Source organism: Scomber japonicus, chromosome 15 (genome assembly GCF_027409825.1).
Source record: "Scomber japonicus isolate fScoJap1 chromosome 15, fScoJap1.pri, whole genome shotgun sequence".
Classification (NCBI taxonomy): Eukaryota; Metazoa; Chordata; class Actinopteri; order Scombriformes; family Scombridae; genus Scomber; species Scomber japonicus.
Window position 1 is genome coordinate 8,107,293 of NC_070592.1, and position 27,819 is coordinate 8,135,111.

General features: G+C 40.2%; 1 protein-coding gene across 4 annotated transcripts in view; it reads right to left on the reverse strand.

The window, feature by feature from the left end:
- macf1a (microtubule actin crosslinking factor 1a) overlaps positions 1 to 27,819 on the reverse strand; it is a 265,237-nt gene that overhangs the window by 226,971 nt on the left and 10,447 nt on the right. For 3 of the 4 annotated variants that reach the window (XM_053334386.1, XM_053334385.1, XM_053334390.1), the window contains exon 2: positions 25,133 to 25,367. In XM_053334386.1, coding sequence (XP_053190361.1) covers positions 25,133 to 25,355 — 223 coding nt within the window. In that variant the 5' untranslated portion in view covers positions 25,356 to 25,367. Of the gene's footprint in view, positions 1 to 7,755; positions 7,876 to 25,132; positions 25,368 to 27,819 lie in introns of those variants that run through there. The other variant, XM_053334387.1, reaches the window with a different exon arrangement.

Consider the following 27,819-nt stretch of genomic DNA (forward strand, 5'->3'; position numbering starts at 1 on the left):
AGCTCTGACAGCGTTTGCTTTTCCTGCCGACACAGTCAGGTGCTGCTACAGAATGTGACTAAACAGGAAGTAACCCGGAAAAGACGGGAATGCAAGGGGAGGGGAGTAAGGGAGGAGGAGGGGAAATAAGGGAGAGAGAGAGAGGAGGATAGAAGGAGAGCGAAATAATTAGGAGATAATGAAATGTGAGGAAAAATGCAAGCGAGAAGGAGAGAGAAGAGAAGAGAAGAGAAGAGAAGAGAAGAGAAGAGAAGAGAAGAGAAGAGAAGAGAAGAGAAGAGAAGAGAAGAGAAGAGAAGAGAAGAGAAGAGAAGAGAAGAGAAGAGAAAAGAAGAGAAGAGAAGAGAAGAGAAGAGAAGAGAAGAGAAGAGAAGAGAAAAGAAGAGAAGAGAAGAGAAGAGAAGAGAAGAGAAGAGAAGAGAGGGGGATAAAATCAATAGTGAGAAGGGAATGAATCCACTGTTAGAGGCAACAATGAGATCATTAACATGAGTTTTATTTTGAAATCGAATATCTATTATATGAAAAACTACAGCAGAGGAACTTCTGGGACTTTTAGTTTAGCTTTTTTCTGCATTTTGTTTTATTTATAGTACAATTGAGTTCTTTTTTTTAATGTTTCCAATTTTGACTGTCCAAGTGCACTTTTTTCTTTTACTATAATTGGATTTTATTTTTATTTGTATGTTTTCATGCTTCAAATTCTTCCTGTTAAATCATCTGATATCTTGTTTTCTGTGTAAAGCACATTGAGTTTTCCCTCTATATGAAACACACTATATAAATAAAGCTGCCTTGCCTTGACTAATGATCTGAAAATGAACTCTGAATACAACCGAGGGGGTAGAAACTCAAAGGACGTGGTCTCCAAAACAGCTAAATGTTCCCTAACTTAATATAATAGAGGCCGAAACACATTGTGCCAGTTCAATTATACAACTGAAGAAGTTCTGACAAAGGTTTTGACCGGGGTGTGATGTGAGACAGAAAGAGAGAGGGAGGGAGAGAGAGTGCTGGGTGACTGAGGGAAACAAGAGAGGAGAGATGAAGTAGAAGGAGAAGGAGGAAGAGGAAGAGGAGGAGGAGGGGAGGTTGTGTTCTTGTGGGAAGAGAGATCTACCGTGAGATGAGAGCAGGAGTGAGGGAGTTGGAAAGGAAAAAACTAGGCCACATGGAAAAATCCAGCTGTAATGATCCGACTCTGGGACTGGCCGATAGCTCGTCGGTGTGTCTTGCCTTTCTCTTCTCTCCTCTTTTTTTTTTGTGTCCATCTTTATCTCTTTCACTCCGTAGGTATATCTTTCTCTCCTCTCCTCTCTCTTATATTCAGTTACATCTCTACTTCGCATCACTTCCTCTCTCCTCTTAACCTCCTCTCTCACTCTCTCTTCATTTCCTCCGATGTCAAGAGATCATTCGACCGATAACCAGTGGCGGAAGCGGGAGGACAATTTTTCCGCTCTTTTGCCCGCAGTCTAATCGGAACGTTTCGAGGCCTAATTTTTTTACCTCTAATGGGGTCACGTTAGTCCTCAAGTGTGACGGGAAACATGACAGACGGGCCAGAGTTAAAGATGGCACATTCAAAACAGCTACAGATACACTTTAATGGGATTCATGAGGTGTTCGGGAAAAAGCACAAGCGTCCTTTGTATGTTCACAGTGTGTGTGGAGAATCGCACAGGCAGGTACACACACGCACACGCACACACACACAAAAACGCAGATCTGGCGAGACAGGATGAGCCGACCTGTCGCTTCCTGTATTCCATAAAAAATGTGAGACGTCAGCAAACAGTCAACTCCAAACCCCTTCCTGATGCTCTGTACACTTCCTGTTTCTCTTTATATGTCACTGACCTGCTGTGTGTGTGTGTGTGTGTGTGTGTGTGTGTGTCTTTAATGTCAGTATAGATGACAAAAAGAGAGCTCCAGTGGGTCCAATCAATATTTCATTATTATCATTTATGGACTTTCATTGGAATTACATTAAGTAGATATGATTATATTGTGTTTTACCTGATTGATCAATTGATTATCACAACTTCTCAAAGCCCATAATGACTCAATTAAAAGTCAAAAACCAAATGATATTCTCATCTTCTATTGCAGAAAACAAAAGAACTTCATTTGAGAAGCTGAAACCAAATACATCTTAAACAATTCATCCATTATTCAAAAATGTATGCCGTTTAATTTTAAGTTGATTGCTATCGTCAGTTTGCATAAATTTGCCACATGGCCTCAATATAATATTACTTTGAAATTGAATTAGCCCTTGCTTGTCAAAGGTCGCCAAACACAGCACTGGATGCAAATACCAGTATACTCAGTGGGAGTATTGGGGAGTTACCAGGAAGCAGTGCTGGTGAGTCATGGAAGCCCAACACTGGACTTTTCTTTTTAGTCACATGTCTGCTTCTATTTCTCGTGAAGTTTGTCCCAATTTCCCAGTTTCATTTGACGAGTGCTGCTGTGTCTGCCAGCTTCAGAGTTGATGTGTCTGAGAGTTGGAAGTGTGAGCAAACTTCTGTGTGACTTTTTAAACAAGTACAGTGAAACATTAATCCTGATAGCCAGAGAGACACGCTCTCATAGGACGAGCAGGGGGAACGACTGAGCTGCCACAAGTTGGCATCGCTGGATGACTGATGAGCTCGAGGTGTTAAGTATACACATGGAGAGGGAGAGAGGGAGAGAGAGAGAGAGAGAGAGAGAGAGAGAGAAATAGAGAGAGAGAGATGAACATCGTGATGCCATCCTCGGCCAAAGATCTGCGACCGCGTTAACCCTCCTGACTACACAAACACACTCATTCAACCAAGACTACACACACACACACACACACACACACACACACACACACACACACACACACACGAAACACAAGATAGAGATGCCTGCATTTACTGAAGCCATCCAGACTAAGATTTTAAGATTAGATAGATAATTTACCAGCATACATCATCGATTACATCATTTCTTTGTATGTCAAACACACACACAAGCAGACAGACAGACAGACAGACAGGGAGGCAGGCAGAGACAGAGACAGAGACAGAGAGACAGACAGACTTTCTAGTTTCTATATTTGTTAAGTGTACTGTAGGTTTCCTGTTCTTCTTCTTAAAAAAATAAAGTCTCAATTGTTCTGTTTCCTTTCCGAGTTTCCTGCCTTTTTATATTTGGCTCTGGAGGAGGTGGATTTCTGGATTTCTGGATTTCTGGATTTTCGTGGACCGGTCATGTTTTCATGAAACCTGGCGTACGTCTTCCTTTTAAGCTGCTCTTAAGCTTCTGGAAATATTATCATACTTGTCTAATTTGGATTAGTAAAAGACAAAAAAAAGCAGCAGGAGCGGAGCATAAGTACATAGTGAAGTGCTTGCTACATAATTAAGGAGCTACTTGAGTAAATATAATGTTCATGTGAGTGTTGCTGTCAATCTGCCCTCAAAACCATCTGCTTTTCCACTGAGTCAGTGTGTGTGTGTTTTCTGAGTCTGGTCCCAGTGTTTTTCCATATATGACCCAGTCGCTATTGCTTTGGATATCCTGTCATTGTTACACACACACACACACACACACACACACACACACACACACACACACACACAAACACACAAGCAGAAAGAAACACACACACACACAAGCACGCAAACAACCCTACCACCACCCTTGTGAATGATTTAAACCGTATCGAATGTCCCCTCCTCCCGTTTCAGTCAAGTGATGCAGCAAGCAGGATGCCAAGTTCACATTTCTGGGTCTATTCTTCCAGACAACTTCTACAAGTGACTCACACACAGCTGACAGAGGAGAGTAAAGTCACACACGTACAGTAAATATGTACAGAATAGTAGCTTACGGGGTCAAGTTTGCATTTTGCGTAATGAAAGTTGCAGCAATCCAGAAAAGCAAAAGAAGAAGAAGAAGGAGGGAGTAGAAAGAGGAAGAACAACATGTGAGAAAATAAATGAATGAGTGACAGGAGTGAACTTGATACGATCCACACGACAGTAGTGGAGCTATTGTTGACAACGATCTTCAAAAGAGAGACTCATCGTTAGACGCCGACATTACAGCTGCACGGCTTCTATTGTGGTGGAGCGGACCCCAGAGGACAGCACACAGGGTCTTATAGGGTTACAGCCCCCATAATAGCAATGATGTCTAAAACAAGACAGGAGCTACAGGACTAGAAAAACATGTCAGTCTCAATATACTGTAGAGCAGGGGTGTCAAACATGCGGCCCGTGGGCCAGAACCGGCCCATCGAGGGATCCAATTCGGCCCACTTTCCTTCCTATCTTTTTTTCCTTCCTTCCTCCTTGCTTCCTTCCTTCCACCTTTCCTTCCTTCATTTCTTCCCCACCTGTCTTTCCTTTCTTCTCCTTCTCTTTCCTTCCCACCTTCCTTCCATTTGTCCTTCCTCCCTTTCTGCCTTTCTGCCTTCCTTCCTTCCTTTTAATGGTCCGGTCCACATGAGATCAAATTGGGCTGTTTGTGGCCCTTGAATGAAAATGTGTTTGACACCTCTGCTGTAGAGAGTCAAGCCCCTACTGACTCACTCAATAATATCATTTAATGACTAAAAAAAAATATTTGCTTTACTTTCTCTATTTTTTTACAGCTTTAATTGTATCTGTGTATTTTATTATACTGCTCTTTATCTCAGCAAAGAAAACTAAAGAGTCTATTGGAGAGATTTGTTATCTTGGGATGGGCATTTGATATCATAACTGTCAATAACTGACCATGAAATTAAAAGGACAGGTTCAAAAATTTAAAAAAAAACAATAGGTCAAGTCAGGCGGTGCTATTTGGACTATCTTGGACCGTACTCTTCCTCCATAATTTGGCATTGAGTCTCATGAATGTGAACTCTGGTCTGATGTGGATTGTTTCCTACAGACTCTGATATAAATATAAATGTATTTTATTGACCTCAGCTGTGTTTCTCCTTTCTGTTTGTATCAGGTGCCCAAATTCACACTGAAATAGCTTTAGCTCATTAGAAGAGCCCCTTCAAATGCGTTTACAATGTAAGTGATGGGGGTCAAAATCTAAGTTTATCTAAAGGTTGCTGGATTTCAACAGGAAATGAGGGATGTTGGCACTAAAACAACAGTAACTTTTAAAAGACATTGACTTGAATTGACTTTATGTGGATGGCTTAAGCTCCACATTAGCTTCACATTAACTAAAAATAACATCCAGTCTTTCTTTGCAGCAATACTATAAACAACTGGAATGACTCTGTTGAGCCACAAAAAGCTTTAAAAAGTTTACAGTTCACTGTGGCTTGGCTGATGATTACAAATGGGGACGGCTCAACCTCACCAGTGGAGGCAGATGGCCGCCCACCTAGAGTCCCGATTCTACTCCAGGTCTCTTCCTGTTAAAAAGGGCCAAAGTGTTAGCTTATTGGGTGAATGTTGGATCGAAAGAGTGCAGTCTAGACCTGCTCAGTGTGAAAAGTGCCCTAAGATAACTTCTGGTGTGATTTTGCACACTTTTTTTTAAATATGTGTTCAAAGCTCTGGATGTAGAGAGAGTGTGGAGACTGTGATGTACACATGAAACACTGTGAGATCTGAGTCTATTCTTGCACAAAGCTACCAAAGTAACATCCTATAAACTGATTGAACCTGCCAAATATAAAAAAGGAGCAGTAGTTGTTTTATTGCCAGAGGGGAGGAAGTACATTTGGGTCTTTCTGCCATAACATGCTGAGATTTCTAATAGACTGACACTGACAGGCCCAAGAGGCCGATGTCCAGCTACTTTAAAATCAATATGCTTATGTTGCCTTTCTTTAATCGCCTCTCTCACTTTGGAAACACCACTACTCTAATCCTTTTTATTTTATTTATCAAAGTAAAGCAATTCAGCTAACAGATCAAATTGAACTACGATTACGATCAAACAGCGCTTTAATGGAGAGCGAACATTGGCTGCCGCTACAGGATGAGAAATGGACTGTAGTTCTGCCTGAGTGCTGGAGGAAACCCGCTCCGAATTTACAGTACTGAAAGTAAGCAAGAGAGATTTAATGATTTAAGGAGATCCTTCTGCCTCTTGAGGAAGTTTAACAGCTTTACCAACTTTATCATTAAGATGTGTTTTAACGTTAAACACGAATCCCTGTGTGTCAATAAAACACAGGTATGGATCTAACAGCAACAGCTTGACTTATGAGCGCCAGAAAGCTCACCAAAAATATTTTCAACTCTATTTAATGCACTTTACTGTTATTTATAATGGCTTACTGCAGCAACAACGGACTAATATGTGGGCCAGAAAGGACATGAATGATGTTACACTGAAGACATATGATCCAGACATTCCAGATATGGTTAATACGGTTCAAAAAGCCACTTGTTTTCTCTTTCCTGTGGTGGAAAAGCTCATTCCAGCCCCTTGCAAATCACAAGAGCCGTGCAAAGCGTTACCATAGCAGAGATACTACACACTGCGACTGAGACCTTCTCCCAAAGGGCTTCTTCCTCTGTGGTTAAAACAGGTGGGTTGAACACATACTAGAAAAGAAAAATGCTGGTGGATTTAAGAACTGCTGAACCTCTTAATATCATGCATTGCCTTTCTCCTCATGTCTCTCATACATACACATTTACTGGAAACACACACACACAAATACACACACACACAGGCTAAGTCCCAAACCCCAAGGAGTTTAGTTTCATTATAATAATCAATAATTAAAACCACCTCCTTTTCATCAGCGCCAGCATCACAGATGTGACCTGAGCCTATTGGCTGTCTGCACCCCCCTATCCTATGCCTCACACACATGCACACACACAAACACACACACATACACTCCTCCATCCAACCCCCCTCCTCTCCTCTCTCTCTCTCCCAACCACAGTCAATTTCAGTAGAGGCATTCATTTTTAAAGCGCCCCTGTCACTGGGATTATAAAACAGCAAGTCTGGTGGTAACGCCACTGCTGCAGGGGGGGGTAACAATAAGAGAGAAAGAGAGAGAGACACACACACACACATAGAAAGAGATCTGCACTGGACCAACAATCACCACTCTCTATAAGCTTAAAATAAGGTGTTTTTAACCCCTAATAGAGTCCAACCTTTACATTGACTTGCAGCAGCTTTGATATTTACAGGACAAACAACAAACCACCAAATCGAAACTTGAGGCCATGTGGGGAAAATTTCCTGACGCTTGTGGGCAGGGGAGGGGGGGGGGGGGGGGGACTTCATAAAACTGCTTCCTCTGGTGACTCAAAAGCACAGTAGTGATTACAAGGGAGCTAGAGAGGGCGTGCAATTTACCCCTACCCCAGTGCAATACAGAAGCGGGACAACAATGAGCTAGTGAAGCACTGCCTTGTTTATCCACAATATCAACAATGAAACAATCCAGATTATGAGACTGGCATGCTAGGGGGGGCTGGCTGCATGCCCAAAGATCAACTTACAGTTTCAAACACACTCAATATCCCTGTTTGAGTTCCTCACATCCCATTCCCTTTCATCCCCTCACAAAAAAACCCACTTCAGCATTCCTTTAATATTCCCAAAGGGACATGAATGTGTCTCAGAAATTCCCACAGAAAGTTGCAGGTCACTTCACCTTGTTAAGCTAGCGAGTCTATTTAAATACTGTCCCTTGCTTTCATATTGTAAGCTAATTTGTGCTATTTATATTGCATTTCCCTTTAAAAAATATCATATCTTATCCATATAGTGTGTTTTTTTGCTTCCTTTTACCTTTATATCTCTCCAGCACATCCTCATACGCCTGGGCGAACTCCTTCTCCTGGGTATGGTTTGTCGGTAGCAGCCCCGGTATGAACCCAGCCATGGTGGCTCTCCTAGCCGGCTTGTGAGTAGAGTGGGGTCGGCCTGCAGACTACCGCAGTGACCCGGTCCGCTTGCTGCACGTCAATCCCCCAGCTCTATCTCCTTTTCTCTCTCTCCTCTCCTCTCCTCCAGGCGTCCAATTCAACAACACCTTGTGTCAAAAACTAGTGAATTTGACACATTGACGCACTTAAGATTCCCGGTATAGCTCACTTCATAAACAAGGTTAGATAATCCGCAGGGTTACTTTAGGGGGAAAAAATAAAAAATAATAATAAAAAAAAAAGCGCAACAAAAAAAAACCTTTACATGAGCGCGTTTTTAATGCTTTAAGCGTCAAAGAGGCGAGTACTTGAATGGTTACATAAACGCTATCTATCCATTATCACCGGGTTGGTTAGTGTGTGTGCGCGTGCATGTGTGTGAGCAGGAACACACAGTTGCATCGCTCGGTGTGTTGCCTCCGATCAGTCCCTCCTTGACTATCGGCTTCCTACCGGCGACTGCTGCTTTTTGTGCCTCGGCGAGTGAGGGAGGGAGGGAGAGAGGGAGTGTAGCCAACACACCACCAAAGATGAGTGTCCGTATAAGAGAGGAGAGGGGATGAAAGGAGGAGGAGGGGTGGCGGTGGTATGTCTCTTTCCGTCCCCCAGCTCTCTGGCTTCCTATCCCAGGCTGTGTCGGCGTCCTAAGGATCCGATGCAAGCCGCCCAAGCTCCCAGCATGCTTCCGAGCCGTAATGGCCGCGCTTCTATCCCAAAGCTTTGCAGTGTCTGTCTGCCTCTGTAATGAATGTGACTGTGTGTGTGTGTGTGTGTCTCTCTCTCTCTCTCTTTCTCTCTTCTTGCTCAGGTTTCTCGACTCTTCCTGCAGTGGCTGTCTTCCATCCCTCTCTACCGGCCACGCCAGGAACCTCCGCCACAGGAATTTCAACAAGCCGGTAAAGGATGATCTATCCCGGGTTACACCGCTGCAGGTGTTTTAATGGAGCTTGAGCGCCCCCACATGGTCCAGCTCGGTTATCATCATAAAATAGATGTATTTCATTAGCTACCCCACCTCAGTAAATAATAGTAAAACAAGAAGCATATTTCACTTAATTTGACTTTTCTTTTTTCTTTTTTTTAATCGTTTTATGAGTAATTCCTCCATTGAGCTCGTTTAATTTTTTACTACTTGTCAAATAAACTGCTGGTGTTAACAAAGATGATTCATATGGAGGATTTTCTGTCAGACCAGCCATCCTCAGGAAATTAATAACCATTTTCCATAGTTTAATTTTCTGTACATGTAGCTTATTTGACGCACTTTAAGACAGCCCTCTCCATAATGAACCAGATATGCAAAAACCAAATCATACAACCCTACAAGGTACTGTATGAGGCTTTTTCTTGCCATGGACTTGGTTCCACTTGTCAATAATGATTTGAATTACATGCTATGGCCTTTATCATATCTCCATCTATAACACCTGTGGAAGATATTGGACACAGCATGCTTCACCAACATAATCAAAACACCAAATTAAGTCCTGGCTTGAGGCTCGTGGTGATCCAACACCTTACAAAGACACAAAGACAATTTTGATTCCTCTTTGATTCAGCCATCTGTTCTTGTCATAACTAGCCAGAGCTTGTCCTTGTGATTCAGGTTCCTCCACATACTCAGTTGCCCCTGCGCTAACCCTGAACAGTAACATAACCAGATACATGACATCCATCTACACTAGTATGTAATGTATGTAATGATCATGCAGTGCGAAACTCTCCAAAGCAGCAGAATGGCAAATCACTGAAGAGGTTGGTAAAAAAAAAAAAAAAAGCCATTATTATGGAAACTGAAAATATAAAAACAGTGTAATGCAATTTATTGGTTAACATTTACATACATGGAGCTCACTGCACCAATGTGTCCCTATGTAAGAAGAGTTTTAGGTTTGGATACAGATGAACTAATGGAGCACACTGCCATCTAAAGGCTAACTAAATTAAACTACTAACACACTTCTTTTTTTACATTACAATCTCTAATCTCTCTAGTCGAAATGAGTGCAACCAACAGAAACAGTCAATGACACATTTTGAGCCGCAGTTCATGTCAGGGACAAAAGCAGAAATGTGCAGCTCTGTGTTTGACTCATAATAGCCTATTTTGACGTGAGGTGATTCTGTTTATAAGTCTGTCCTGTTGTGCAGGATGAAAACACAGCCATCAGAGGATAATCTCAGTGCATGATCATCCTGAGGTCAAAACCGCATGAAGCAGCCTCTTTGAAATGGTCTGGAGATTATGTCATTTAATCCCATAAAGATCACCTTGAGCTGAAGCACAACATCAGACCAACGTAGTAGCTTCTACCCCACATTTCTCTCAACGGGAAACACCGATTATAGAGTGAGCTCAGGTGAGTCTATGCTGAACAAATCTTCCCCTTATGAGCTGGAAACTTTCACAAACAATTAAGCAGATGCCAGTTTGAAATACAAAAGGAGAGACAACTTTCAAACATCTGCATCGACTTCATAAACACTGTATGTCTTCTTGATGTTTCTTCTCCCAACTTCCAAAAAGTATCCTACTTTGTTAAAGTCTGTAAACCCTTTAGGCAAGTTTGCCATTTTAATCCAAAGATGTAAAGAGATCATGACAGTCAAAGAGATCATGACAGTCAAAGAGTAAAATTCAGCTCATATTGAGACAAAGACTTGTGTCATATTGTAATGAAGAGGAGAAAGACTGGAGGCGACATCCAAAGTTGAGTTTAATTATCTGTCTTTCAGCCTCTGCCCTCAAACTGCCACTCATCTTTTTTGAGTAAATATTATTTCAAGACCTAGTGTGGGAAATAATAAATAACTAGCACACACAGAAGTTTGAAATTCAATCCACAATTTAAGAAAGACACTGTCACAATCAAAGAAGAGACTGAAATCTAAACTGGCACTCCATCAATAATAAAGTCCAAAAATGATCCCAGAAGGAAAACCCATTTTCCTAGCTACCTTTTTAATCTATTAAGCATAGACTCACATGCTTATGTTCTACCACAGCATCCAATCTTTCCAATGTACTACAAGGCTAGAGCTGTCGTACATGTCTAAGGGGGCTATGTATAGTATACTTTGGTGAGTCACTGCTGCTGTAATAGGTTTGGCATTAGCTGTGTATCATCATCACTCCCAACATGCATATAGAACAGAGCTCCACTCATCGAACATGAGAAAACAGAAGCAAAACAGAAAGTGTCAGCGACTAAGCCAGCGTGTAGAGGGAATACTTTATTTATCATGTCATGGGTTCAAGCACCGAGCAAACATTCATACATTTTCCCTCCCTTCCTGTTCATCTTGAAACACAATCTTAACACATCATAAACAAGCAAGGCCATTGCCTCTTCTGTCCTCTACACTGCAGCACGAAACAGAAAGTAACAGATGGAGCAACAAGCTGAAGGCCGAAGGAAAAAAGCACTCCCGAAAGAGGTTTATGGAAAATGCAGTTTTAACTTATAACTGTAAAAGGACCGAATATATGACTTGGGTCCTTCTAGTCATTTAGGAAATCGTCTCACATTAACAATAACTACCATTAATCAAGGACCTACGGCTAAATGAGCAAATCCATGCAGATTTTCTCCCCTTCCCTTCTTTATCTCATTCTGTTTTTCATTATTTTTAATATCCTGTTTGCGTCTCTTCACTCCTCATTACAGGACTAACACACATCACATTATCCACAATCCAGCTGAGATACAAACAGACACCTCGAGGATACAAATCTGCCGTAATGAAAGAAAAACAGCCGGTAGATGTAGATGTTCTGTGTTGTTGTCTATCTGCAGCCTCTCCCCCCTTCAGAGAGGTTAGTGTGACCCTGGTCTCAAGGTCTCAGTAACATTTCATGTCTAGTACACAGCAGAACATAAAAATGAGACGCCTTTTAGTCTACATATAAAAATGTGACATAGGACTACAGTCACAGTTAATGTTTTTAACATCTTTCGTCACTTCATTGGTATGGCACTAAACAAAGCAGGTTTTATCTACAGAGCACAATGTGGGAGATCTTTATATCTCCCCCTAGTGGTGGACAATGGAAATGACAGTAAACTCTGACCCCAACTGACTGAAGTCTTTCTTTAGCATCCTTTTCATTTATATTAATCAGTTCATTGTGTAGAAATTATATTTATAAATGAGAAACTGAAAGTAATAAAATAATAGCATGTGTATTAATGTGTGGCACTGACCAAATTAATCATCTCGTTCTCCTCTCTTCGTCACTTTCTGTTTTCTTGTGTTTGTGTGTGCATGTGTGTGTGTGTGTGTGTGTATGCTGTCATGTTGAGTCCAGCTGCACAATGAATGTCCTCTGTGAGCCAAAAGGACATACAGTCCTCTCAACACATCAACATGACCAACGCCTCTCAGCAGCAGAGCTCCACCACACCTCCTAAAGCCATCTACAGTATAACACATGAAACTCACACATCCACCACAAACATTAAACATCCAGCATTTCATTTCTGACCCTGGATATTGCAGAGAGGAATGTCCATTTATAAAATATCTAAAAATGACAGGTATCTCAATAATATCAAATAATATGGACTTCTTATCCACGCTGGCATTTCTATTCCAATTACAGCCTAACAGAGCAGTTTAGTGCCCTAAAAAAAACAGAAGATTTAATCAAATCTATTGTGAGTGGGAGTGTGACTTGGATTAGTGTGTTATTTGGCCACATAAATTTTAGATAAGATTTTTTTGTCGTCTGACCTTTGCCGCTCAGTACCATTTCAAATTTCCACAAATTACTGAAAACTCAATTATAGTTTAAAAATGTGCTGTGGTTAAATCATCCCAAACAGCCTCAATCCATGGTTCATACAAGAATGCAGACAATCAATGGGATTTACCACAATACAATATATCAACATGTGAATGAAGTCAGTGGTTAGGAGGCTGCGTTTCAGCAGGGACGAGCAAACCGCATGAGGACGGTTAATAAAACTCTAGAAAATATGCACAGTGAGTGAACTATATTACTACCTTACAACTACAGATTGCAACTAATCTTTATCACTGGAAAAGTATTTTGAATTTGATCCACAGTCTGACTTCAACCTTTGTATATGAACTCTATGACTGTTGTCCTCAAGTCAAGGAAGGAAGGGAGGAAGAAGGAAGGAAAGGAGGGATGGAGGAAGGGAAGGGGGAAGGAAGGGAGGAAAGGAGGGAGGGAGGGAAGAAGGAGAGAAGAAAGGGAGGACGGAGGAAATTAGGAAAGAAGGAAGGAAAGGAGGGAGGGAGGAATGAGGGAAGGAATGAGGGAAGGAAGAAAGGATGGAAAGATGGAAGGAAGGAAGGAAGGAGGGAAGGAAGGAAAGAAAGAAAGAAAGAAAGAAAGGAGGGAAGGAAGGACGGACAGAAAGAAGGAAGAAAGGGAGGAAAGAAGGAAGGGAGGAATGACAGAAGGAAGGAAGAAAGGGAGGACAGAAGGAAGGAAGAAAGGGAGAATGGAAGGAAGGAAGGAAGGAGGGAAGGGAGGGAGGAAAGAAGGAAGAAAGGGAGGAAAGAAGCAACAGTCGAAACAGACGGGGTCAATTTGACCCGGGAGGATGACACGAAGGTTAATCGTTGTTTGAAGGTGAGCACAGAGAAACTTTCCTTCTTCAGTAAATGAATGTGAAGTTCAAACATCCAACTGAAAGAACAAGAAGACAAACACTTCACTGAGTGTAAAGAGGGACTTTTAAACATTGACATCTTAAAGGGGAACTTCTTTTGAAAACTGGGGGCATTAATCAAATAGGAAAAGGCCAAAACAGACTGAGTTGCATCGTGGGAAATGTAGGATTCAAAATGTTTCTCGGCCTCTGCTGCATCCCATCAGATTTAACTATGATTCTTTTAACCGTCCTGTTGTCCTCAGGTCAAGGAGGGACAAAAGGAAGGAAGGGAGGAAGGAAGGAAGGAAGGAAGGAAGGAAGGAAGGAGGGTTAATCTCTGTGGCAAATCATTGAGTTTATACTAAATATAACTTTATTAAATCTCTGTGGTACATTTTTAAGTAATGTGATGATGTCACACAGGCTTTCACATGTCGCTTCTTTGGATATGTTAAAAAGTTTTTAATTCTCTGATGGTTTGGTCCATTAAAATATTCAACATAAGCGACTTAAAACTGAAGGATTGCAGCTCAAATAACACACCTCCCTCTGTCTCATTTTATCTTCTCTTGCTTTTTTTTCTTTTTTACTTCTTTCAAGGTCTTTCTCTATTTCTCTCTCTCTCTCCCTCTTTCTCTCTCTCTCCCTCTCTCTCTCTCTCTCTTTCTCTCTCTCTCTCTCTCTCTGTTCTGTCTTCTGTTCCTCATTTTTTCTCCACTTTAGGTTTCTTTATAAATCTTACTTTCGTTCTCTTGTCCTCTTCAATCTTTTCCCCCTTTCATTTTCTCTCTCTCAATCTATCCTGCAGTTCCTGGCTGTGTTTTCTTAAGTTTCTTTTTCCTTCTTTCTCTCAACCTCTTTCTTTCTCTTTCTGTTTTGTGACCTCTCATGCCCCTGTCTTTAGTTAAAAGGTAATAATTTCTTTCCTTGTACACCTCCCCCCTCCTCTTTGAACCTTACCCTCTTTTTACTCCTCCACTACCTCCCTCTCTTTCTCCCCCTTTCCTCTCTTCATTACCTTTTACATCTACTGGATCATTCACTCTTTCTCTGTCTTTCCCTTTACAGACGCCCTCCTCTTTTCTCCCACTCCAAATTAAAATTCTGACACTCTCTTTTCACTATTTGTTTTGTCCCCCCCTCCACACCCCTCCTTTTATGTCCAGTGTCAGTGTCTCTCACCCCCACCGCCATTGCTTTTTGCTTGCCTTTTATAACCATGGAAACAGAGGAGACCACATCGCCATAGCAACAGGGGAATATAGCCGGGGACTTGGGCAGAGGCTTTCCTCTCAGCTGCCTGTGGAGAAATGTGGAAGGAATAGCAGCAGGCAGGGCAGCGGACGCCTAAGTTACATGCTGGCAAAGACGTCTGGGGTCCTGATGCTCACATGCACAAATGAACACATACTGCTGCTGCAATCTGACACACACACATACACACACACGCGCGCACACACACACACACACAGATAATAGATCATACAGACATTGTTCTGTGTTGCTGCCATCCAGTTTCCATTTGTCCAGTTTGGTTGCTGATTATATAAAGTATCTCTTTTTTTCCCTCCTTTAAATCTTTCTTTAATTTTTCATAAATAATCTCAACATTTCTATTGTTTTGTTTTAGTTGAGCTGTTGTTGGTTTTTGTTCTCACTCTTTTTGCTTCTGTCTTTTCTCTTGCAGTTATGAATAAATAAACATTCACACAGCTGTTCTTGGCAGCATAATTATAATAATGATTGTAAACTCAATTGTTATTATTATATTCAAGGATTTGTCTGATATTAGTTTAATTTGTCCTGTTCATGTTTAATTTTCAGTCATTTATTTCCTCACTTTATGTTTCTGGCTCTGTCTGTGTTTATGTGCTGTCACTTTGCACCAATAAAAATATAATAATATTAAAGAGACCTAAAAACTTATCTTTTTACTAAAGCATTTTGCTAAGTGTCTTTTATATGTTCTCTTTTAACCTTTTCTTTTTCTTTTTTATTGTATTTTCTGCTCTGTAGCACTTTGAGATTGTTGAAATGTAAAGTGCATACTACATACTGCATACTACTAGTGCATAATACAAATTCAATGTATTATTATTATTATAAATCATCTCAATTTACACCACTTTCCTTCTGTTACCACTGCAAATAACCAAACTAAACAAATCTGTGCATATATAAATACACTGTACAGATGTCTAAACATGCTTAATTATACCATCTCATCTAACAGATCATCCCGGACCTATTCTTACTAGATTTCGTCATCCCAGAGGTGAATTGTGAAACTCTAACTTGTTCACATAAACAGAAAAACCAGCAGCTGTTGAGAAGTTTCATTGACATTCATGCTCAGCAGGCAGGCAGAGCGGTCCAAAAGAGGCTGAATAACAGAGTCAGGACAGCAGCGTCTCTCTTCACAAAGCACCTTGTGTCTCCTCTCTCTCTCTTTCCATTACTTCTGCCTGTTTTTTTTACTATATTCATGTAGGAAAGCAATATTCCCTCTTCTTGTTTCTATTTCGGTACTTTTCTCTCACAAAAACAAGTATTCTAGTCAGAGGAGTTCTTTTTGTTCTCTTATTTTTGGTTTCTAGGTCTCTGCATTACTCATACTTTCTTGTAATCTTGTAATCTTTCTAACCGTTAAATTGATCTTTTTCTGCTGTGACTAGACTGTAAATCATGTCGCCTGTTGGCACAAGCAGCTTAATGTATTCATTTGCCACATTCCAGCCTTTGCTTGAATGGAAATTGGGGTCAATGTAAACACATAGGCCATATTATGTAAAATGTAATATCATCACAATAGCCTTCACGCCTGAGTGAGCGCTGGACACGCCTGGGAAATACTGGATGTTACCAGAGACATGAGCTAATGTTGCATCGCTCTGTGCTTGCTGGGTGAATTTTGGCAGCATCGCAGAATCCTGCTTTTGGTATTAATGTAAAACTGCAAGAGAGGAAAAGAAGTTAATAATTTAGATTAATATATTTCCAGTTCACAGTATTTCTTAAGCATCAGAAGTTGATTTAAACTAATTAGATAGACTGTAAAACTGCATCTAGACTGTAAAAAAGTGTTTTTATTTGAATTTGCTTGAAAAATAAAAGATACAGAGGTGCAGAGCAGTGCTAGTTATCTCACAACTCTTCTCATATGCAATGCTTTATTCACATTTTCCACCATGTTGCCTTCATCAGAGTGTCTGAGGTTGTTTCTGGTTTCATTATATCAAGTCCATCAACTTGTCATGTGACTACCACCGTGCTGTAACTCTGTTTCAGGGTTTTAGCGATCTTCTTATAGCCTAGGCCTTCTTTATGAAGAGCAACAATTCAATTTTTCAGATCCTCAGAGAGTTCTCTGCCATGGGGCGCCATGTTGAATATCCAGTGACCAGTATGAGAGTATGAGAGAGAAAACACCAAATTTAACAGCCCTGCTCTCCATTCACACCTGAAACCTTGCAACACTAACGAGTCACATGACACCAGGGAGGGACAATGACACAATTAGGCACAATTTGGACTTGTGTTGCCAGCTGTTTAGACATTAATGGCTGTGTGTTGAGTTACTTTAAGTTATATCAAAGTTTCCTTTCTATAATGTTGTCCCATGAAAAGATATAATAGAATATTTGCAAAAAAGTGAGAGGTGTACTCACTTTTGTGAGATACTTTTACTTTTAGCACACAGGGTATTGCACAGAGCATTTATAATGATGATGAGGTGACTGTCAATATAATAATAGTCTTCATTTATTTAACACTTTCTTTCTTTACAAGATTACAAAGTGCTGCATGAGCCAAAGCACTAACACAGAACAATCAAACAATATGAGGACCCAGAGCTCATTTCTGCTCTGCAAATTAGTTTATCCACCCGAAACAGAAGTCATCATATCTAATTCCTCATTTAACCCTCTCAGGCTTAAACATGCAAACATTTGGGAAATTAAGCATAGCGTACTAGAGAAGAATTGTGAAACTTGTTGAATTTTAAAGCATAAATCAACCAGTGTGTAAGAGCAAGTGCTGCTTGTTGCTATGGCTGCTCAATTATGGAAAAAATCATAATCACGATTATTTGGGTCAAAATTGAAATCACGATTATTAAAACGATTTTTTTTCAACTTTAGAAACATGCTGCATTTATTGTTCATTTGGCTTAATTAATTTTCTCTCCCAGCAGCAGCCTTTTATCTGCCGCTTAACGAAACACACAGCAGAAAATGTGCAGCGATATTAGAGCTGAGCTGGTTACCATGACGATAGTTCACACGTCACTTCCTGGTTTTTAATAATTAGTCAGTAAACTCAGCATTGTCTGACGCAGGCTGGAAACTCTGCACTTTTACCATAGACTGTATATAAGAAACTTTTACTTACAGTTAAAACATTTCGCCGTGTGTTTCAACTTCTGTCAAACTAACGGAGCTGCGGCGGCTTCCGGTCTAAGTTTTTCAAAATAAAACCTTTGTTATTGAGCGCTCATCTCATTATTATTAAAAAGCAGGCTGGAAACTCTGCACTTTTACTTACAGTTAAAACATTTTGCCGTGTGTTTCAGCTTCTGCCAAACTAACGGAGCTGCGGCGGCTTCCGGTAGCTTCCGATCTAAGCTTTTCAAAATAAAACATTTGTTATTGAACGCTATCTCATTATTAAAAATCGTTTCCCCTCCGATTTTATTAGTTTTGAGATCGTTTGGCCCCTAAATCGTAATCACGATCTTGTTGAATTTTAAAGCATAAATCATCAGTGTGTAAGAGGTGCTGCAGGTGCTGCTGGTTGCATTTTCCATGAAGAAAGACAGACTGTGCCACGCTGCACACAGTCAGCGTAGTAATGGCTCCACAAATCAGCAGCTTTCAGAGACGTTTGTTAGGTAAGCGTAAAGGAGATTTCATAGAGCAGAATATTGGCAGTGTTATAAAGGAGTCATCTGTGTTTAAACTCCTCGGTGGTTTGTGACTGCGCCAATATCAACTCAGCTGCTACCTGCGGCTGTCAGAAGCGAATAATCTCCACATAAACACGTCTGACTCGCTGACTCAGCCCAAAAGGTGCTGCCAGGAAACTCCCTAACGGTCTGTAGGCCTATTTTTTTTTAATAATCACAGATAATAATTATTTGTGTTTGGTTTTCTTAATCTTTCATGCTTTAAGAATTGACCTCTGTTATCTTTTTTTTGCCTAACCCAACCCACACATAAAACTCCTTGATGTACAAAGAGTAACAGCTGTTTATTTTCACTACATGCTACATTTCCATCCAGAAGACATTATAAAAAAAAGAGGAGTGGAAAAATTTAGGCATTTGTCTCACAGAGGAGCTCGTTAGAAACATCATATGAGGTCATGTGGATCAACAACTTCATTAAACCTGCCAGCCAACCATGACAGATGGATTAACTAAGAAAACCTGACATAAAACTTTTTAAGATGAACAATTCAGCAACAACTAAATCTGTTTCTTTTATTATTTCTGCATTTATCTTGTCTGCTTAGTTTAAAAAAGACCAACTCGGTTCATTATATTCGCATTTAATTATTTATTTTATAAACATATTTTCTTAATTAATTAATTTAATTATTTATTTTAAATTCTATTAAATTTTATTTACTTATTTTTATATTTATTTATGTATTTATTTACTTTTGTTTTATTTTTATAATATGTGCATGTACATGTATTTTTTTTTATTTTATTTCTATTTTTATTTTTTTATTTTATTTTATTCTCATTACATTTTGTATGTTTATACCTTTCCTTAAAACAAAATAAAAAAAAGACCAACTCGGGTGAGAAGAAGAATAATCAACATGAAACTAATGATGAAACATTTTGTGCTGAGACATTAAAGATGACCACATGACATAAAAGTGACGCCAGCCTTCTTCAACCAGACTGCGTCATGATAGCTGATTACGACCACATCACTGCTCGGAGCTGCTCCTAATTAATCACATGTAAACAGTTAAGAGGGAAGTCACTTTTTTTTTCCTGGCTCTCGGATGTTGATGTCAGAATAAAAGGATTCTTCTTTTTTCCCCCTCATTTTTTCTGTATTTCATTATGCTCTTGGAAGTGATTTGTTGGTAAGAGCTAGATTAATTTCAGCTCTCCTGAGTAAGAAAATATATCATTTGTTGGGACTTGTTCAAGGACAGGTTCACAAAGTCCTTTTGTTCATACCGATGACTAAGAGATCTGTTCATAAAGAGCTTTCAATCTAAGTGATGGAGGACACAATCCACAGTCCTCCTTCTTTCATGCAATATTATATCTAAAAGTTTATCTAAAGCTAATATGAAGCTTCAGCTGCCCACAAACTCTTTTTAAAGTTAGTCTCTTTGGTGCCAAATTCCAGTTTTTCTACTGCTGAACAGGAAAACACTGCCTGCCAACACACAAAGAAGGAAATTCTTACTAAAAAGACTGAAATTATGTAAGATATCCACTTTTTGGCTACCTCGGATGGCTGAAATCTCATTTTAGCTCCAGATAAGCTTTTTAAGTATATTTTCTTCTGTGTATTTTGTCCTCCATCATTAACATTGTAAACACATTTAAAGAGAGATTCCTAACGGTCAGTGTGAACAGGAGGAACGATTACTGCAAGAAAAAACAGTTTCAGTGTTCATATGAGCGCCTGACTGTTGTTTTAAAGCGAACTTGGAAACCTGTGATCCCCTCTAGGTGCTTTTCTTTTCAGTAATACTCTCAGGTTGCTTTACAGCAGGGGTGTCAAACTCATTTTCATTCAAAGGCCACATACAGCCAAATTTGATCTCATGTAGGCCGGACCAATAAAAAGATGGAAGGGAGGAAGGAAGGAAAAGGGATTAGGAAAGGAAGGAAGGAAGAAAGGAAAGATGGAAGGAAGGAAAGACGGAGGGAGGGAAGGAAACAAAGAAGGAAAGAAGTAAGAAAGGAAAAGAATACAAGGAAGGAAGGAAGGAAAGAAGGAAGACAGAAAGGAAAGAAGGAAAAGGGATAAGGAAAGGAAGGAAGGAAGGACAGAGGGAAGGAAACAAAGAAGGAAAGAAGTAAGAAAGGAAGAAAGGAAAAGAATACAAGGAAGGAAGAAAGAAAGGAAAAGAAGATGAAAGAAAGACGGAAGGAAGGAAGGAGAGAAGGAAACAAAGAAGGAAAGAAGGAAGAAAGGGAGAAAGGAAAGAAGGAGAGATGACAGGAGGGAAGGAAGGAAAAGAAGACAGGAAGGAAAGTGGGCCGGATAGGATGCCTTGGCGGGCCGGTTCTGGCCCACGGGCCGCATGTTTGACATCCCTGCTTTACAGTTTGTTCAAGTTTTTTTTTTTTCTTTTCTCTGCGAGTGTTCAGCTTCACGTTTCACATGATGTAGAACATTCACAGATTTTTTTTTTTTTTTTTTAAACCATGAAACCCGCCTTTTTAAAATCTCTTTCCTTTCATCTATTATTATCCCTCTTTCAGCTTCGGTGCATGTGAGTGCATGTGTGAATGTGAGGGCATGTGACGGTCTCTCTTTATCACACACACACACACACACACATACATACAGTATGCACACATTAACATTCACACACACTCTCCTTCAGATGTACAAATTCCCCTTTACTATCCGTCTCATCTGCTGTTATATACACATTTTCTCAACTTAACACATACACACACACACACACACACACACACACACACACACACACACAGACAGTCTTTTTCTTATATTAGCATGTACATTTGTCACTTTTACTCTTGTCATCGCCCGCATGCACAACAGATGTTTTTATTGTTTTTGGAGCCGTGATAATCACCACAGAGCAGTCTGTCTACTTGCTTAAAGAGATTTAAAGATTAACTTATTAAATATAACTAATTTGTCTAAACTTGTTTATAATTATATAGCAACACTTATTTTCTTCACACTAACACAAAAACAATTTTTCTGACACAGACTCATAGACACACACGCTTTTCACACCGAATTTCTCCTGTGCATAATTATGTCAAATTAAAGGTGCAGTGTGTAGAATTTAGCAGCATCTAGCAAAACAGACTTGACAGAAATGGAATATATTACTCATTTATTCAATATTTCAATTAGCGTATAATGACCTGAAAATAGAGTCCTTTTTATCTACATAGCCGGTCATGTTGCACTGCCATGTTTCTACAGTAGCCCAGAATGGACAAACCAAGCACTGGCTCTAGAGAGACTTATGTGTTTTTCGGGAGTTTTGCTGCCACCATAGGTTCTCCCACATGTTTAGAAGAGGAAGAGGAAGGGTCTTCAGCTGGTTGCAATCTGCAACCCCTCCGCTAGATGCTACTACATCCTACACACTGCTCCTTTAAATCAAAAATTGAGTCCTCTCTTTTTCAGCAGCTGACGTCAGGGCTCACAGAAACTGCAAATCTTCCCCCACCGAAGATTTACAGACAGATTTGGGAGGGACGAGATTCAGCTGAAAGCTCCCTTTAAACCAGCTGTAAATGTGGCTGATTGTGAAACCAGATATCTCTGAAACACCACACAGCCTTCTCTTGTGAATGGACACAGAAGCTTAAAGACTCTAAAACATTAATGCTGTTAGTCTGGTGGCGTCTGCCAACTGGAAATGCTTCCAGTGCAGGAATGACACTGATTGTCTTTACTCATGAACACTAAAAGAGCATTAAAATACATAATACACACAAAACAACGTCTCCCTCTGTCTCACCATCTCTCTCTTCCTCTTTCCTACTCTCTCTATCTCTATCTCTCTTTCGCCATCATCTCTGCAATGACATAAACCCCCGTCACCTCGTCCTGACCTACATGCTGTTTCCCTTTCTATAAAGTAGGCTTTTACTGTCCTGTCATTGCCTCACCACTTTAACACTCCTACCCCCATCACGTCACATAAAACTGTCATTTACACTGTGCTTCAAGTTGATAACTAAATAAATGAAACAGTCAGAACTGTACAAAACAAAAGCTTGCACAGGAACGCAAAGAAAGGAAAGGTTGCAGATGCTTAGTATTGGTTACTGAATCATTTGCATGGCTGGTCCAGCTGACAGTGTGTAATGTGAGTCGGGAATATGGATAAAGTCTTATATATATATTTTAGATCTATAGTATAGAAGGTATACAGTATGTAATATTATATCACAATATCAATAAACAGTATAGATGATTGTTGTGATATATGCATGTTCTTGAGAAACTCTCCTGACAATCTTAACCCTCCTGTTGTCCTTGAGTCAAGGAAGGAAGGAAGGGAGGAAGGATGGAAGGGAGGAAGAAGGAAGGTGGAAGAAGGAAGGAAATGAAGGATGAAGGAAGGAAGGAAGGAAGGAAGGATGGAAGGGAGGAAGAAGGAAGGAAGGGAGGGAGGGAGAAAGGAAGGATGGAAGGGAGGAAAGGAGGAAGAAAGATGGAAAGGAGGAAGAAGGAAGAAGAAAGGAAGGGAGGGAGGGAGGGAGGGAGGGAGGAAGGAAGGAGGAAGGAAGGGAGGGAGGAAGGAAGGATGGAAAGGAGGAAGAAGGAAGGAAGGGAGGAAGGGAGGAAGAAGGAAGGTGGAAGAAGGAAGGGAGGAAGGAAGGATGGAAGTAAGAAGGATGGAAGGGAGGGAGGAAGGAAGGATGGAAGGAAGGAAGGAAGGAAAGAAAGGAGGGAGGAAGGAAGGAACAGTCAAAACAGACAGGGTCAATTTGACCCGGGAGGACGACAGGAAGGTTAAACAGGAAGGTATAAAACACTACAACAGCAGCTCGAGCAGTGTTGTTAGTTTGCTGTAATGTTGGTGATCGAAGTGTTTGAGCATCGACTGAAAGCCAACAGAGGCAGAGCTGCTGCGTATGCTGAGGATGCTGCAGTCGAGGACATCCACCCTCTGATCTACATCTATGTGATAAAAGCCTCAAACAGGAAATAATCAGCACAATTATGACATAACACTCAAAATCTGTGTGAGCCAAAAAAAAAAAAGCCTCTGTGTGTTGAAATGATGCAGTGCACTAAACCCACTTTTATATAATTTGCCCCAGTTATCAAGATGGAATCTCCCCTCTCCACTAAAAGAGAGGAAGCTATGAGCATGCTGCCAGTGTCGCAATACATCAGTCGGGGAACCCTGGCTTCTCCACAGGACTCACTAACCTACATTTTTCCTCCATCTTCTGTTACTGCGAGTAAGAGAGGAGGAAAGAGGGACAGAGAGGGAGGACTCTGATGTTGTAGCAGTGAAAGGAGTCAGGATAAAACCTCTTCAGTGTTATTTTCTCCTGTATAATATAAGCATCTAAATAATGTTTGCATTTACTATTCATCTCATTTTAGGTTGCCTTATTAAGATCTGGCCCAAGGCGACAGATTAAAATGGTCTTTTAAGGCAGTCTCTTTTTTTACTCTGGCTCATTTACAGTTCTATTTTTATGTTGATTAATAATTAATATCCCTGTCAAATAAATAAAACATGAAATGACATTTACTAAACGTCATGTCTCAGTGATTTGAACATGAGGCCCAAACACAAACTTCCAGCCGGTTTTGACTTTTATAAACCATCACTTGATCATAATATCAATTATAAAACACATTAATCCCATCTTAACTATAACATAGCGCCTCCTTTCATCTCTGTGGCATTTACTGAATGTGGATCTTTTAATAACACGTGTCATTTTCTAGCATGTGTGCCTTTAAGCACAACCAGGAGGACTTTTAAACATCGGTGTCCAAGAAAATGTCAGCAGTTAAGAATGAGGTGGACACATTGTGTAACTATGACTCAATGCTTCAAAACATCTGCTTTTCCCTAGATAACAGATATAATAACACTTATCATTGTTTATCTGACTCAATGACAAGAAACTGGGGTAATAATCAAATGCATTTATGTTACTTTATTAATGTTACTTTTCCATCATTGCACAAATCACGCACAGTCATCTGACATCTGAATATTCATCTTTGCGCGTCTCATGTCCAAAAATTTGGGGTGTGCAGTAAATCATGAGTCAGTCACAATGACGCAGATGCAAAAAACCTCTGCTGCCTCACTTCTTTTTTTATGTTTATTGGATAAAAACTGATGCAGAGTGTTTTAATTAATTCTTTTTTTTCTTCTCAAGGTCCATATCAAACGCTTTCACTGTGGATCTGAGGTTACTAACTAGCAACTCACTCAGATATCATCTTTTTTTATTATGAGTGATGTTTATATGACATTACATCCATCTGGCAGGCGCCGTTGTCCAAAATTACCATTGTTTCATCCAGGAGCGGTTTTGGTTTCAGTGCTCAAGGACGCTTCAACATGTAGAAAGGAGAAACAGGGCATCGAACCAACAACCCTAAAAGATGGCTGTGTCCTGTCAGCTTTCATGATTTATTGTGTTTTAGCATGAATCCAACTCTCCACTGAGCTCAACTCACTCTTTTCAACCAACATCCTGCTGCACATTCATACTTGACACACATTCACCACCAGAAGCCTCTCAGAACAACCACAGCCCTCTTCTTAATGAGCATTTCCACTCAACACTTGTTCATCAGCTCCATGCCTTGCTCAAAAGCCTCACTGAAAGAATATAAACCCAGCAAGAGTGTGTCAGCGGTTCGGTTTCTCTCTTACCTGCAACACGAACGATGGCTCTCTCCGCGGGGTCCAACACAGAGTCCTGGCTCTTCCTCTTCCTCCTCTCGTGCTTGGACAGGTTCCATGGCAACGTGTCTCCTGGAGGCCCCACAAGTGAAGAGGTGCACGGGGACAACGACCCCCCTGAACGCTCGCTGCGGAAGGACGGCTCGCTGACGCAGGAGCGCTCGCTCAGAGTATCATCGTCTGAAGACTCCATCTCACTTCAGGGCTGCAGGGGAGGAGAGAGATGAGGAAGAGGAAAGGAGGGAGAAGAAGAATGGAAGGAGGGATGGATGGAGGAGAGAGGGATGTAGAGCAGGAAGGGGGGAGGGGAAAGAAACAAGGTCAAAAGAGTGGAGGAGGAAAGATGGGAGGAGAAGAATTGTGGGAAAAGAGAAAGAGAAGAAGGAGCATTAGAGGAAGTGGAGATGCTGTATAATTCATCGCTGCTTTACAGTGTGATCCCGAATCATGAATGATGCAAAGTTTCAACATAACAGCTCTGAAACAACAGTAATAATAAAGTGATCAGGAAGCTGGAGGAGAAGAAACAACTGGGTTAAATCAAGTCATGATGTTCATGTCTAGACAACAAATTGAGAGCTCGGGAGGCTGCAGTGATGGCAGACTGGAGGAGGAAATAACTGCTCTGAGGAGAAGATGAAAGGAGGAAGCACATGACATGATGATTACTGAGGCCCATCAGGACGACTGATGCTGTGTGAACTCAGATTGAGATATAGAAGTGAATAAACCAAACCTATAATATTAATATTGTTGGTGATTATTAATTAATAGTTATTATATTCTTGATGTATAACATTCCCAACCAGTTAAACCATAAAGGATAATTCATAGAATCATCTGCAAACTGTAAAGATTCACCTTATATGAATTTACTTCACCTCGGGCAAATGTGTGTCAACTTGCATCGTTTTAATGCCAAGTACATTTTTAGGCCACGCTACCAACATAACAGCTGATCGGTCCGCCATTTTGATCCAGACTGAAATGTCAACAATGACTGGACAGATTGACATGAAGTATGGTCCAAATATCCAAGGTCCCCAGAGGATGAAGACTTTAGACCTTGTTGAAATGGCTGACCCAGCTTTATTAAATCTTTATTATCCATTTCTATCATTTATGACCAAATAAATCTACCATTGGCCTCAGCTGGACTTTGTGTTTAACAGTACAAGTCATTTTTAACATGCTAGCACACTAAAGTATGATGGTGAACATGTTAAACATAATTAATTCTCCTGTCAGTGCTCGTGATGCTTCCCACTGCTCCTAGTGCTTAGGATGGTTAAATGTGGAGACAGAATTTCACTGTATAACTATATTTGTGACAAATAAAGTAGCTTTTTAAACCACTAAACATACAGCTAGCATGCAGACGTTAGCTTAAAGGGAATACTGCAAGCTGTGAGTGAGGCTGTGGTCCCTCTTATTTTTTTATTATAACACTTTGATCTATTAAGTTATTCACCTAATAAATATTTAACTATGAATACAACTTCTAGCATCAAATATTACATATGATTATATATAATATATAAATAATAATATAACATTTGGATGTAATTATATCACAACCAGATAATTGTGCTCACAAAATAGTGACTTTCTGAAAGCTTAAGTGTACTGTGTTAACGTGTATTGTGATTGTAGGGTTATCAGCCATATTCACACACACACACACACACACACACACACACACACACACACACACACACACACACTCAAACTCAGACTCAGACTAAGACCTAGCGATACAAGTGTTTAAAAAAAGACAAAAAGCTTAATTCGCTCAATCTTGCATCACTTGATAGAAATCACTGAGATTTAGACTCATCATGTCTCCTCAGAGTTGATGATATTGAAGAAATGAAAGGAAGGATTTCTTCACAGTAACTGTTGGAGTGGAGTTGGCTGAGACGAGGAAAGACTAAAGAGAACAGATGAGATTTCAAGGCTTCTCCAGTATTTCTATTTTTAAAGAAGTCAATATACCAGTAAGACAGGAGAGTGCTTTTTCTTTCCTCGTCTCACTTTCACCCACTGCCCTTCTTCCTGTTTCTGTCTTCCTCCACCTTTATGTCACTCTATCTGTTGCTCCTCCATCTTCACACAGGCTCTGTCTCTTTAATTTGAATCCTGCTTTATTGGCATTAAGTTTAAACTTCAATATATATTCATTATAAAGCAGACAGGTTTGCAACAGTTAATATGTGTTGTAAGCATGAGACAGTGTGTGCGTGTGCATGTGTGTGTGTGTGTGTGACTCTGGGGATCTGATGCTCAGTGCTGTCTGTCACAGATGCAGTAAATCAATACATCTACCCTCAGCAAACCAGTGTCCTGTGAAAATGAATTGGTTTTATTGGCTTTCACATTTGAGCTCAGTGAAGCATCCCATCAGTTCAGCAGGTTGATGAGCATCTGCTGTGTGCTCAATTTGGGTTTTAATTCACAAACTCACAAACTTTAAACATGTTTTACTACAAATTAAATATACTTTCATGCTTATCATGTTGTAAACTACTCTTTTAAACATAAGGGAAGTCATCTGTATGAGTTACAATGTTAGTAATGGAAACTTTTCTATTAAATCTGCCATTACAGCTGCATTAAGCAAATAACAAAAAAGCAAATAAAATGTTCCATGTGTTGGA